General features: G+C 43.0%; 1 protein-coding gene across 1 annotated transcript in view; it reads left to right on the forward strand.

The window, feature by feature from the left end:
- Window positions 1-15,699, forward strand: part of parp9 (poly(ADP-ribose) polymerase family member 9) — a 64,338-nt gene continuing 48,639 nt past the window's right edge. Inside the window, exons 1-2 of the mRNA XM_063052450.1 lie at window positions 1-664; window positions 3,520-3,647. Of these exons, the coding sequence (XP_062908520.1) occupies window positions 472-664; window positions 3,520-3,647 (321 nt within the window). The 5' untranslated portion in view covers window positions 1-471. The remainder of the gene's footprint in view (window positions 665-3,519; window positions 3,648-15,699) is intronic.

Consider the following 15,699-nt stretch of genomic DNA (forward strand, 5'->3'; position numbering starts at 1 on the left):
TGTTGGCTTGTGCCGTAATTGAAAAACTTGCCACTTTGAGGGAAAAAAAATCCTGTTCTTGATTATATTTTCTCCGCAGACAAAATGCGTGCCAAACCAGGTCCTTGAGGAGGAGTTGGTCACTCGCTCTCCATTACGCAATAATCGCCTGCTGCTGACAGTTACCGAGAATAGATTCGGACCTGCAGCATCAGTCAACTGTCAAAAGGAACGAGAGCTGTTTATGTACGTTATATTAAAACGTTCACGATCGGTCAGAATAAGAAAACGCATACTGCGAAGTGACAGAGAAAGGGGGCGCCAGAGTCATCATCCTTGTGTTAAAAATCTTCTTAATTCGTGTGAAGATTCAAGCTATCGGATTTCCAGCATAGAAGATCTCGCGTTGGTTTTTACAAGGTGTTGATCGAAGCTCCACTTTTCCTTTCGAGAAGACGGCTGCAGGAATCCCGTGTGCAAACATCCAAGAAGATGGCAGTTTCATTTCCAGACGGCAGATCGTTTCTAATTGTGAGCTGGGAGGAAAATGTTCACGTTAGAGACGTGGAACGGATTCTGGACAATCACTTCCACAACCTGGCCCACCAGTTACACACCAAATGCGAACTGCGGAGTCTTGGCTTCCGGCAGGTTCTCGTTCTCCTGACGAAGACAACAGCAGGCGGTGAATATTAATCTTGTCATCTTGATTTCCACAATGTCATCTGTTAGTTGTATTTATTAAAATGTGCATATCAACAGCTTATTTTAGTAGGACAGGTTTTAATGTGGCATGCATAGGCAAAGCATCCAAAAGAGACCTAACCTAGGAATGTGCATTGTCCATTGCAGTGTTGTTGGAGGCTGCAGCAAAGGATGCAGCAGAGCTACAGAAAAGCAAGTTAGAATGTCAAATGCACAAAATGTCTCTGAATGGTGCAAAAACCCAAAAATGTATTCGATGTTGCAAGTCCTTCCATGATGCAAATAACTGTTGGTTCAAGGAACAAGTGTGCAGAAAGTGTCACAGACAAGGTCACATAGAGAGAGTGTGCGAGTCAGACAGAAGCACAACCAAAGCAAAAAACCACACTGTGAAGTTTCACACCCAAAACGAAACAAATGCATAAAGTGACCGAATGTGAAACAGACAACACAGAGGCTGACAAAGGTGAGCAGTCATGCCTAGAATTGCATAGTATTACTGAAGCAGATCACAATAGATGTGTCTGGTGTAAAACTGAAAATGGAACTGGACACAGGGTCAGTTTTGTCTATAATTTCAAAGGCTGACTACAACAGACTGCTTCCTAAGATACTATTAGAGAAGACTTCAGTGATGCTAAGGACCTACACAGGCAAAAAAGTGTCTCCCAAAGGCAACTGAAGGTAAATGTGATGTATGGAGGCCAAAAACAGCAGGTACAGCTTTATGTATCGAAAACTGGAGGGCCATCATTTTTCAGACGTGAATGGTTGAGAAAAAGCCAACTAGACTGGTATGCAATCAAAGGTGTGGCATCAACAGGCAACTGCAGCCTAACTGGTAGCACTAAGCAGAGTCCATCAGAGCAGCTTGATCAAATCAGAAGGTGTTTGAGAAGGGAATAGACAAACAGATTGAAGACTGGGCCAAAAGCTGTTCCAGATGCCAAAAGGTTCAAACTGCAGCCCCCACAAGCACCATTACACCCATGGGAGTGGCCTTTGGCACCATATCAAAGAGTACATATTGGCTTTGCTGGGCCATTCATGGACTTCATGTTTCTGATTGCTGTGGATGCTCAGTCAAAGTGGCCAGAGGTTATACCAAAGAAGCCAACCACATCAGAAAAGACTGTTTGTGCTCTGAGGACTATCTTTGCCAGAAATGACTTACTAAAACAAATTGTAAGAGGCAACAAACTACAATACAAGTCAGAAGTATTCCGACCGTTCATGAAGAAAAATGGCATCAGACATTTCAAGTCAGCTCCTCACAAATGGGTCAGCTGAAAGGGTTATCCAAACCTACAGGAAGTCCATTAAAGTGACTGACAAGGAGGACATTTCCCTACAGCACAAGATGGACAACTTTCTTTTTGTGCATCAGAACTCCGTTCATGCGACAACAAATCAAACACCTGTAATGCTGTTCATGAGCAGGAATCTGAGATCTCACGTAGACCTCCTGAAACCAGATCTACGGAGGGAAGTACAGAATAAACAGTTCAACCAGTTGCCAAATAAACCAGCAAGGAGCATTGAGATTGGACAGGGAACCCTTGCACGTGATTACTGAGAAGACAAGTGGACTCCTGGTAGGATAGCTACAAGAATTGGACCACTGATATTCACAGTGGATGTTGGAGATCAGACATGGAGACATCATGTGGACCAGATACTGGATGCTCAACTGAAGAACACACCTGAGTCGACCGCATCTAACGAGATGGACTCATTACAGTCATCCGACTTACCTCTCAGTGATGATGTCATTGACAGCAATGTGACACTGTAAACCAAGAACATTGTCTTACTCAAAACACCTATCAAACCTGATGCCACTCCACAGGTCCAGAGACAGTATCCTGAAAGAAACAAGTGCCACCCAAAAGACTAAACCCTTAGAACTGTGAAGCTAGTTACGGACTGTTATTGTGAAAGTATGTTTATTTGGAATATGGGTTTATAAAAGGGAAATTGACTTTTGAACATATACAGTTTTATATTGCATTAATTTAATGGGGGAGGAAGTGTAATGTATGGATCTATTTCTTTTGGAGCAATGACCGCCCCCCCCCCCCCAGCATTATGTGTTGATCTATTGTCAGCACATGCGCTGTTGGCGACACATGTGTATTGTTTTTTTTCTCTCCTCTCTCTCTTTCGCTGCAATGTGAACAGACCAGTTAAAGCCATCTCCCGTGTGCGTGCTTTTATTTAATTGATATGTAGTTTTGCACAGACACAACACCCCCAACCTAGCTTCATCATCCTGTCATCCCTCCCTTATCAGGTTCTACCGTCACCTACCAACCTCTGTCTCACCACCCACCCTTCTCATTTCCATGCACTGGCTTTCTATCTTTTGTACTGCAGGGTTTCAATCCTAAATTTCAACCATCACTTTTAATTCACAGTTACTTCTGGACCTGTTGAGTTCTTCCAACAGTTTTTTTTTGCTCCAAACTCTAGAATTTGTGTTCTCATAACTCTCCAGAGAAATTTGTTAGTTTTGGGGTTTTTTGAGAGTTGCAATAGATTTATACCCTTAATTTGTAAATGTGGAAGTGATTGGATAGGCTAAATGAATTTTCCCTGTTCCATTACTCGTTTTAAAAATTCAACCCACCTGTAACAGAATGAAATATCCACATAATAAATTTGGCTTTTACTACTGATCAAAATGTTTTCAAATTGGTAAGGAGGATATAATTGATATATGTCATAATCCAGACCTAAAGAGATAGTCTACTTTTTGTAAAAGTATGAGATATTGTTGGAATTCCTAAATTAATACTAATAGCAGTATGATAATGGATTTTCTCTTCTACCTAGTGTTAAAAACAATTGCTGCAAATACAAGTGTTCCATACAAAAATGAAGAAATTAAACTTAACATCAAAATCCCTTCAGAAGAATCCTTTACTTTGGATTCAAAGAATTTGGTTGGAAAAACAGAAAAGGTAAACTTATTTTGGAATAAAATTACTTTATAATTTCTAAATAGTTCTATTTAGAAAAGTTGTTTGAAGTTAAGTCAGTTTCAAGCAAATTAGATGCATGCAGAGACAGTTTGCTTGTTCGTAATGTGCCATGCCATATGATGTGGGCAATCATTCTCTTTCCCTGACCATGATTGTTCTTGGCAAATTTTTCTACAGAAGTGGCTTGCCATTGTCTTCTTCTGGGCAGTGACTTTACAAGATGGGTGACCCCAGACTCTTCAGAGATTGTCTGCCTGATATCAGTGGTCGCATAACCAGGATATGTGATATGCACCAGCTGCTCCCATGGCTTCATGTAACCCCGATCAGTGGTGGGGAGGAAGCTAAGCAGGTGCTTCACCTTGTCCAAGGCTGACCTGCAGGCAAGTGGAGGGAAGGAGCACTTTATACCTCCTGTGATAGAGACGTATCTCCACCCTGCCCTGCAGAGACAGTGGAGAGTCCAAAGCAAGTATGTTCTCACAAAAAATAGGTGGAGACTTCAAAATGTAGCCACCCTTTCCTAACAACCACTGGCTATTGAGGAGCATTCAACACAGGAATAATTTCAAAAAAGGAAATTTATGTCAGTTGATCAGACCTTGGTACTGCAAAGACCAATACAAATATAGAACCTGATAATAGAAAGCAAATTAGCAGAGAAAAGAGAGCATATGAAAACATTATTGTCAATTAAAGCTGAAAAAATGCAGTGCCTTGAAAAAAGTATTCAGCCCCCCCCACAAATAGTTTCACATTTTATGGTTTTAATTTCTAACTTTAAAATGTATTGAAATAGAATTCTTTTGAGCTAATCTACAAAATATTGTGCACCATGTCAAGTCAAAGAAATTCCAATACCTGTCAACAACTTACCAAAAATTAAAATCCAAAATTGTCAAGCTGAAAAATGTATTCATCCCTTTTGCAATTGGTTAGGGCAGGCCTCCCCTCTGAACTTAGTCAACAGAGAAGAATGGCACTTGTAAGAGAGGCCACTGTGACGCCAACAGTCACTCTGAGTGAGCTGCAGAAGTCACTGGCTGCAAATGGAGATGATGTTCATGGCTTCACCATCCCTAAGGCCTTGCACAAAAAGCGTATTTATGGAAGAGGGGCAAGGAAGAAGCCCTGGCTAAAAGAAAAAGCATATACTTGCATGTCAAGACTTTGCAAAGTGTCACTTTAAATATACTGTAAAGATGTGGAAGAAGGTCTTATGGTCAGATGAGATTAAAGTGGAATTTTTTGGCCTCAACATTAAGTGGTACATGTTGGCATAAATCTAATACTGCACATCAGCCAGGTAACACATCCCTACTGTAAAGTATGGTGGTGATAGCATCATGCTATAGGGTGCTTTTCAGCAGCAGGGACCGGAAATCTGGTTAGGATTGACGGAAAGATGAACGCTGCTAAATACAGAGAGATCCTAGATAAAAACCTGCTAGCCTCTGCCAGAAAGCTTAAACTGGGGAGGAAATTTGCATTTTAGCAGGACAACGACCCAAAGCGCACTGACCGAGCAACCAGGGAGTTGCTTCAAGTGTGGAAAATTGATGTCCTTGAATGGTCCAGTCGGAGTCCTGACCTTAACCTGATCCAATATTTCTGGCAAGACCTCAAAATCGGTGTCCATCACTACCCCCCAACTAACCTGGCATGGCTTGAGCAATTTTGTGAGGAGGAGTGGTCTGATGTTGTGCAAGGCTGATAGAGACTGATCCAAAAAGACTACTGGCTGTAATAGCTGTGACAGATGGTTCAACTAAATACTGAGCAAAGGGGAATGAATACTTTTGAACTCCTGACATTTCAGTTTTTGAACTTTTGGCTTTTCATGCTTGACAATTTTCCTTATTTTTTGGGCTGTATTGTGGGGAAAAAAAGGAGCTTGTAATTTACAAATTAAAATTCTCAGTTAAATTGATCAAAATCCCTGGTTGTAATACTCATTGTTGTGAACAAAAGTTGAGGGCTGAATATTTCTTACAAGGAACTGTATTTGTGATCAGTTCACAAAGGACAAGAAAACAAAAGATAAAGTAATTCTATTGGAGCATAAACTGGTGCTCTGTTTGAGAAAGCAGAAGGCAAGGACATTGTCCTATGTTAATGATTGGTATTGACTTTATCAAAAGAGGAGCATAACAATAACACTTATAAATGATGAATGTGAAATATCATCCATAGATCATGTGTACCTTAAGATGCTTAGAGTAACAAGGAGGGAAACAGTGGCTTAAGGCCATCTCTTTACGTGGGCATGCTGATAGATTACTGGGAATTGAGGATAGTAGAAGATGCTTCTAAGAAGATTAATAATTTGGAGCTGTAGCTCTGGCCCCTGATTAATATTTTTGCAGTTGTAATCCGTAAAGTACAATCTATTGGTCACCATTCAGTGACATGTAACAGACAATATCAACAACATCCTTTTGTCCAGTTTGACTCCACCCATCTGTTTGCATCCACTCTCGATGTCAAGTCAACGTGCATCCAGGCGTGGATTTAATCTATTAGGAGAAGGTTTAGAAGGGTATTGAGGAAATAATTTCATCCACAATAGTGGGGAACTGGACTATCACCTGAAAAGTCAAGAAACCTCCAACACATTTAGTAAAAATCTAAAGCAGCACTTTATGTCATTACACGATAAACCAACAGTTGGGAAGAAGGGTTAGTTGTAATATTTCTTCTTCAGTAGACATTGTCTGATTAACCAAATGGCTTCCTATTGTAATTTAAAGTCTTGCATGTTTGTGATTCAATGAAAAGTTAACCTTTTTAGATGACACCACTGAATTCTCTCTTTCTATTGATCTTTCCTCTGATTTTACTGTTCATATCTCGACAGTGAAAGTGGCTTTACATATTGAATTCCATGTGCTGTAAAGTTAGGGGAGTATGTATCAGAGAGGCTATGTTCTAGTAATAGCACTGGGTTGACAAAATTGTCAACGGAGATGCGTTATGAATTTCAATGAGATTGAGATGGGTTCCTGAAGGAGTCTGACATTTCCAAGATTTATTGAGTTCCTGTTCTGGTCATTATCAGAACTTTGGGATCCATCACATTGTTGGCTACTAGAAGCCTTCAGTGAGCTTCTGGTTTCTCAACATTTGAGCTTTGCTATGTTACTTGTGCGGTAATTAAAGCCTTCCAGAAGCTCACTAGAAGCCCCAGTGGCCATTTGGTTTCTAAACCTTTGAGTCTTGCTGTGTTACTTGTATGGTAATTGACCACACCTGTGCCTAGTATTTCTGAACATTTAATCTGTGTGAATGGTGCTGTCCTTTGCTCAATTCTTTGAGTTAACGCTTGATAACATGCCTGTCTTATAATCCAGTGCTGTATACGTTTGAGTGTTTTTTGCCCTTGTGTTGCTAGTTTTGTATTTTGGATATGTTTTATTTAGAACTTTGGATTCTGTCTGCTGTTTTTTGTTCAATTGCTCGCCTGCTCCATTTTGACTCATGTTTTTGTTATACAGTCATAGAAAAGTACAGCATAAAAACACGCTCTTTGGCCAATCTAGTCTGTGCTGAACCATTTAAATTGCCTACTCCCATTGACCTGCACCCGGACCATAGCTCTCCATACCCTGACTATCATGAACCTACCCAAACTTCTCATAAACATTGAAATCGAGTTTGCATGCACCACTTGTACTGGCAACTCATTCCACACTCTCACAGACCTCTGAGTAAAGAAGTTTCCCCTCATGTTTCCCTGTTGAATCACTGCCTGGCCTTCTGAGTTGGGTTATTGAATTTATTGTGTATTTATGCTGGAAAGGTAAAATATCTAGTAAAGTACCTGTCTGAATATTCATTCTGGCCTGCTGTGTGATATCTGCACCTGGCTTCATTTCTCATGCAGCCCCTTGGGTACCATGGTAGAGTTCTGGATTGCCATGATGGAGACCCAGATTCAACCCAGACAGGCCCGACAGTAATGACCTAATTGAGAATTATAGTGTTGTTTATCCATCCTATAACATTTATAGTGAGTTCTGAAGCGAGGGAATTTATGAGATTACAAACATAGAAACATAGAAAACCTACAGCACAGTACAGGCCCTTCGACCCACAATGCTGTGCCAAACATGTATTTACTTTGGAAATTACCTAGGGTTGCCCATAGCCCTCTGTTTTTCTAAGCTCCATGTACCTGTCCAGGAGTCTCTTAAGAGACTCTATTGTATCCGCCTCCACCACTGTCGCCGGCAGCCCATTCCACACACTCAACACTCTCTGCGTAAAAAAACTTACCCCTGACATCTCCTCTGTGCCTACTTCCAAGCACCTTAAAATTGTCTCCTCTCGTGCTAGCCATTGCAGTCCTGGGAAAAAGCCTCTGACTATCCACATGATCAATGCCTCTCATCGTCTTATACACCTCTATCAGGTCAGCTCTCATCTTATGTCGCTCCAAGGAGAAAAGGCCAAGTTCACTCAACCTATTCTCATAAGGCATGTTCCCCAATCCAGGCAACATCCTTGTAAATCTCCTCTGCACCTTTTCTATAGTTTCCACATCCTTCCTGTAGTGAGGTGATCAGAACTGAGCACAGTACTCCAAATGGGGCCTGATCAGGGTCCTATATAGCTGTAACATTACCTCTCGGCTCTTGAACTCAGTTGATAAAAGCCAATACACCGTATGTCTCCTTAACCAAACATTTAACCTGTACAGCAGCTTTGAGTGTCCTATGGACTTGGATCCCAAGATCCCTCTGATCCTCCACACTGCCAAGAGTCTTACCATTAATGCTACTGTATATTCTGCCATCATATTTGATTTCCCAAAATGAACCACCTCACATTTATCTGGGTTGAGCTCCATCCGCCATTTCTCAGCCCAGTTTTGCTTCATATCGATGTCCCGCTGTATCCTCTGACAGCCCTCCACACTATTCACAACACCCACAACTGTTGTGTCATCAGCAAATTTACTAACCCATCCCTCCACTTCTTCATCCAGATCATTTATAAAATCATGAAGAGGAGGGGTCCCAGAACAGATCCCTGAGGCACTCCACTGGCGACTGACCTCCATGCAGAAGATGACCCGTCTACAACCACTCTTTGCCTTCTGTGGGAAACCAATTCTGGATCCACAAAGCAATGTCCCCTTGGATCCCATGCCTCCTTGCAGATTGCAGCAAGGAAGAAGTTAAACAAAGAAATGCATTCCTCTTTGTTGCGGAAAAATCTCAGGATCAGCAGACTGACAAATCAGGCCGACTCAGAGAATTGTTTCAGACTAAAGGACTTTATTTATATGTTATATAACGGAGATCCTCTTTTCCTAAAAGCAGTATTCAGAAACTCTGGTTAGCGTTCAGACACACTTCATTATATAGACACAGCGTACGTAACTAAAAGCACTTAACAATAACATTGCTTGACTCTGAACTTAGGCCTAAAATGTAACAAACAACGTGACTTTGAACTTGGCCTAAATTTCAACAAACAGCATTACGTGAATGCGGCGCCATAACATTTTTCCTTAGACATTATAGAAACATAAACATAGAAAATAGGTGCAGGAGTAGGCCATTCGGCCCTTCGAGCCTGCACCACCATTCAGTATGATCATGGCTGATCATCCAACTCAGAACCCTGTACCAGCCTTCCCTCCATACCCCCTGATCCCTTTAGCCACAAGGGCCTTATCTAACTCCCTCTTAAATATAGCCAATGAACTGGCCTCAACTGTTTCCTGTGGCAGAGAATTCCACAGATTCACCACTCCCTGTGTGAAGAAGTTTTTCCTCATCTCGGTCCTAAAAGGCTTCCCCTTTATCCTCAAACTGTGACCACTCGTTCTGGACTTCCCCAACATCGGGAACAATCTTCCTGCATCTAGCCTGTCCAATCCCATTAGAATTTTATACATTTTAAACAGATTCCCCCTCAATCTTCTAAATTCCAGAGAGTACAAGCCTAGTCATTCCAGTCTTCGTCATATGAAAGTCCTGCCATTCCAGGGATCAATCTGGTGAACCTTCTTTGTACTCCCTCTATGGCAAGAATGTCTTTCCTCAGATTAGGGGACCAAAACTGCACACAATACTCCAGGTGTGGTCTCACCAAGGCCTTGTACAACTGTAGTAGTACCTCCCTGCTCCTGTACTCGAATCCTCTTGCTTTGAATGCCAGCACACCATTCGCCTTTTTCACCGCCTGCTGTACCTACATGCCCACTTTCAATGACTGGTGTACAATGACACCCAGGTCTCGTTGCACCTCCCCTTTTCCTAATCAGCCACCATTCAGATAATAATCTGTTTTCCTGTTCTTGCCACCGAAGTGGATAACCTCACATTTATCCACATTAAATTGCATTACCATGAATTTGCCCACTCACCTAACCTATCCAAGTCACCCTGCATCCTCTTAGCATCCTCCTCACAGCTAACATTGCCACCCAGCTTTGTGTCATCTGCAACTTGGAGATGCTGCATTTAATTCCCTCGTCTAAGTCATTAATATATATTGTAAACAACTGAGGTCCCAGCACTGAGTCTTGCAGTACTCCACTAGTTACTGCCTGTCATTCTGAAAAGGTCACTCTTTGCTTCCTGTCTGCCAACCAATTCTCTATCCACATCAATACCATACCCCCAATACTGTGTGCTTTAAGTTTGCACACTAATCTCCTGTGTGGGATCTTGTCAAAAGCCTTTTGAAAATCCAAATATACCACATCCACTGGTTCTCCCCTATCCACTCTACTAGTTACATCCTCAAAAAATTCTATGAGATTCGTCAACTAAAGGGCTTTCAGATAAATTCTAAGAGCAAGGACTTTAGCTGAATTTTAAGAGCATTCACAAGCTATTAGGTTAACCCCTACATATCCAAAGAGTCTTAAATTCTTCCACAATTCCCTCCTTTTTGATCCTTTCAGATCAATACTCCTCATGAGGTATTTCCTCCTCTTCCTCACAGTGGGGTTCATATCCCTCTGGTCTTTCTTTGCCAGGAGGTACCTTCTCTCCCCACCAGTTTCGCCTACTGCGTATTTCTCTCTGCATCTGGGGTATCACAGGGACATTTTCAGGTCTGAGTAAGGCTCTTTTCATTAACTGGTAACAACACAATCATAATGCTCCACATAAACAGCACCCTAAAACACATACCATTACCACTATAATTATGCCATGGGTAATCCAGCTTCCCCAGCCAGAAAACCATCCCTCTATTATTTTCCACCATTTCGTTGCTGAACCAAAATTCTTAAGCTGCTTCCTTATCTTTCTACTCTCCTCAATTTTTCCTCTTATGTGTTGACTAAAGTCAGTTATGTTTTCTAAGGCATCGGGAATATAAGTACAGTACAACATTCCTGCCCTACCATGGCGCATGTTCCTCCTTTTTCAGCTAAGAGTAGGTCCAGGGCCATTCTATTTTGCAAGGCCACCATTCTAAGGGCCAACCGCCTCCGTTGTTAGGTCTTTCACTTGTGTCTGCATGTCAGTTAGCACATCAGCAGTGTCATTGGCCAACTTCTCTAGAGCGGCTGCCATATTAATACTTTCTCACGAATTTTGGGTCACACCATATGAGGGAAATGCTACCATCCAAAACCTTTCACTTTCCGTTATCCCTCGCTTACTTTGCCTTAAATAAGGGTGTTGCGATATATCTTTTATAGGATGCATGGAGGGCACTATATAGGCCAAATAACAGCAACCCATCCAATTTCCTGGGGACACATTCCCATTTTTGCCTGGCAGCCCTGGAAACCAAGGATAAGCTCTTTCCCCACATACCGCCTCTGTTCAGTACAAGAGCTATTACCCAAAACGTCCCATTTCCCCCGCTGTATTACCATAACAAATTCCATTTACAGTTTTCTGTGTAATTACTAACTCAAAGGAGGACATTCTTTTCCCCTCCGTTGAGGTATGGAGGTACCATCCTTTGAAACAGGTACATCCAGAATCCTCTTCACTGACATCACAGTCCTTTATCATCTTCTGCCAATCTCTTGTTCTAAAGTTGGAATATGATGTGTTAAATTGGTTCATAAGTCTCACAGAGAGCATTTCTCTTCCGTTCAGGGGGACCCATTCCAGGGACATTCCCTGGGCGGTGTGCTGAGGTATCTTTACACACACCCAACAAGCGTCCAACTCTTCACTTTGTTGACTGGCATAAGTGTGACATAAAAGCAAAAAGGTATTTTTGGATAAGGCCATACTAACTCTCCCCAGTATCACCCCCCATAAAAGCATCTGGCTTGTCAGCTTCATACCTTCTTGTCTTCTAACTCCTGGTGCAGTTTGCAGCTAGTAGCCTGGATCCATTCTCCTTTTCCTTCAACCTTTACCGTGGTCCGGGTTGTTAGTAGCATTGGGTAGGGGCCTTTTCACCTGGGAGAGAAAGAATCTTTATTCACTGATCTCACATATATTCTATCTGCCGGCTGAACAGATGCATGTTACCTTCAGTTAAAGGTGCCTGGGCTTGCCTGACCCTCTCATACAATCTCCCTGCCTTCTGACACATTGCTTGTGCATATTTCAGTATCTTCTCATCATTCCATATTAGCACTACCTTTTCTGGGATCATGGGGCTTAGTTCCTGTTGTCATAGACTGCCCCATCAAAATTTCATGAGGGGTAAGTCCTTTATTTCTATTCTTCTGATTTTTGCAGAGTGTACGTTACTAGGGGCATTGCCTCTGGCCGTCTGAGACCATTTTGCTGACAAACATTTGTCAAAGCCGCTTTTATTTCCCCGTTTGCTCTTTCCACCACACCTAAGGACTCAGGCTGGTAGGGGATATGCAATTTCTACTGGAACCCCAAGGTTTCCTTCAGTCCCTGCACTACTTTAGTTGTAAAATGGGTTCCCCTGTCGCTATTTATCCCTAGGGGAATTCCAAACCTAGGTATAATTTCCCGGTTGGGGCAGGTGATCAAATCTAGCAGGCGGCTTTCCTCCATTGTTTTGCTGGCAAACTAAACAAGTTTGTGCTACCTTCTCGATAGTTACTGTTATCCCTGGGGCGTACCATTGTTGAGTGATGCCATGCTGCATCCCTCCTTTGCCCATGTGAGCCTGGCCATGTGCCAGGCGAGCAGGGGCAAAAATAAACTATGCGGGCACACTACTCGGCCGTCTGGTTGACGCCATAGCCCGGTATTCTGGTAACATGCAGATTTGCTCCAGGCACATTTCTCTTGCTGTGAGGCAAGATTTTGGGTTTCCTGGAACTGCTGGACGTCCATACACACAGGGAGCTCCTTCCCTCCCGATTCAGCCCGAGGGGTCTGTAGCACAGGTTGTCGCTGAAGGGCCACCTGTTTTGCTACCATGTCTTCAAACCGATTTCCTTGGAGACCTCATTGTCGGCTGAGGTGTGTGCCTCGCAATTAATTATTACTAAAGTCTGTGGCAACTGTATAGCTTCTAAAAGGTTCAGTACGAAGGAGGCGTGTTTAATCGCTTTCCCCGACGAGGTGATAAATCCTCCATTTTTCCACAATCGCCCATAGTCATGTGCTACCCCAAACGCATAACGTGAGTCAGAATAAACATTGGCAGCTTTTCCTTAGGCCAAAATTGAAGCAAGCTCGGGTAACGGCATAGAGTTCTGCCGACTGCCTCCCTCCTATTGTCAAGGCATAAGCTGCTACTGTCTTGTGGGGAGTTACTATAGCATACCCTGCCAGCAACAGATCATCTCTTGGGCGGTGCAAAGAACCATCTGTGAAAATGATTAAATCAGGGTTATCAATAGGTTCGCTTCTCAGACCTGGTGGGGGAGTAGTAGTGGCTTCCACTGCGAGCAGACAGTCATGGTCATCCCCATCCTGCTGTGCAGATGGTAATGGAACAAAAGTAGCTAGATTAATAGCCGGAGATCTTTTGTACGTACAGTCGGATCGAGAGAGAAGAATCACTTCATAACCTGTCCTTCTGGCCGTGGTAAAATGCTGAGTAGCAGCTGAATTCAACAGTAGCATTACGGCATGGGGTACTATCACAGTACACGGGTGATCCAATACAACAGGAATAGATTTTTTCTACCATTACATTTAGGTCATGGAAGGCTTTCTCCCTTTCAGGTGTCCACTCTCCGATGAGGGGCTCCGTTTTCAATGTAGCAGAACGCATTACTGCATCCCTCTCCCGGTATTCGGGAATCCGCTGTCAACAGTGCCCTGCCATGCCCAGGAAAGAAAGAATGTCATTTTTTTGTTTTGGGGACTGGGACCTTCTTTATTGCTTTTATTCGATCCCTTCTCAAACTTCGCCAACCTTTACTGAGCTGGAATCCAAGGTACTGGACAGTCTCTTGGCAAAACTGCATTTTCTCCACAGGCACCCTGTGCTCTCTTCTCGCCAAAAGTTCAAGGAGTGTTAAAGAATCGGTCAGACATTGTGGCCTGTAGCAGAAGCTATCAGGATGTTGTCTGCATACTGAATCAGCGTGGAATATTCGGACAGCTGGCATTCAGCCAAATCATTTTTAACTGCTGCAGCATAAACTGCGGGGTTTTCGGTATATCCCTGGGGCAGACGTGTCCTCGTATATTGCTCATTCTTTAAGTAAAGGCAAATAAACACTGGCTATCCTCATGCAAAGGTATGGAGAAAAATGCTGAGCACCGATCGATTACAGTAAAGGTACTAGCAGGTATAGAAGTAAGCATAATGTTGGTGTCCGGCGCCAGCGGAGTGATAGGGATGACTATCTTATTAATGGCTCTTAGGTCCTACACAGTACGCCATTAATTTCTCCGGCCAGTTTTTGGGATAGGTAATATAGGGGTGTTATACATGCTTTGTGTCTTCACCAGCACTCCTTGCTGCGATGTGTCAATTACTAGAGCGACACCTTCTTCAGCTTCAGTAGTGATACAGTACAGTTTAATACAGGGCAGTGGCACGTTCTTTTTAGAGTAACTTTATGCTCCGGAGCTGCTTGGGCCATTCCTACATGATTGCTATGTTGGGCCCATAGGTTCCCTGGTACTCGCGCTCAGGCTCTAGGGGGAAGTAGAGGGTCTTCTGGTGGTGGCTGTTACTTTTCAAAGGTTGTTTCCCAGCTCTCGGACTTTAACATAATTCTCCCCTCCTTTTCGTTAAAGAGTTCTATTCGGGCTTCCTGTCCCAGTACCGGCAGAGTTATAGTATAAACAGCCTTGGTTTCTTTCGCCAATCGTTTTACCATCGTCCCGATATCTCTAGGCTTCGGTGGTAGTTTTATGGCCACTGTCAAATGAGGCATTGAGGAGTCCCCTAGTCGGAATCTTTTTTTTCTGATCTTCCACTAAATCTACCAGGAGCTCTAATCCCTCGGGGCCAAAATACACTTATGGTGTTGCCTTCAGCTTTACCGTTTAAATAAGGGTGTACAGCCTGATCATAGTGCGGGTCAGTTTGTAAAGTGTAATAGACCGTGCAATGGAGCTGCTTCTTTTCTCGGCTGCTATTAATCAAGTATTGCAGATTGTGCGTGTAGAGGTTGGCTCGTCTTATGAATGTGCCATACAGTCTCTGAACTTGCCAAGCATAGAGATTACTATCCAGCTGCCAACAGTGTAGTATGGGTTCTGAACTGTCCTTTTCTCGCCCATTCATTAATTTTAGCATTTGAGGGACCCTAATTTGAGGAAGCTCAGCTTTACAGTGCAGTGTTGCCCCTAATTTACAAAGGGTCTGCAGGGGAAGCGGGGCTGTTTTAGATACAATGAAGGTGTCTGTTAAAAGCTTATCCTCCATTCTCTTTTTCTCTTTTCCTGCCTCTTTTTTTCTCCTTTTGGGGCGCTTTTTTAAGTCATCTCTAGTAGTAACACTTCCTTCAGCTCCCTCGGCTTCAATTCTACTTTCCTGAGACCCTTCTCTCGTTACAGTGATGTCTGCTCCCCTGGGGGTGTCAGGTGCCTGAATTTCTGGCATGGGGGGTTGTAAGGAGTGGGTGCGGGTCGTCCCAAGGCAGTCGTTGTCATTATTAAATCGTCTATTTCACTACTGGGAGCCAATGGGGCACTCGCCGGTACGGGGA

The sequence above is a fragment of the Mobula hypostoma genome, chromosome 6 (genome assembly GCF_963921235.1).
Source record: "Mobula hypostoma chromosome 6, sMobHyp1.1, whole genome shotgun sequence".
Lineage (NCBI taxonomy): Eukaryota > Metazoa > Chordata > Chondrichthyes > Myliobatiformes > Myliobatidae > Mobula > Mobula hypostoma.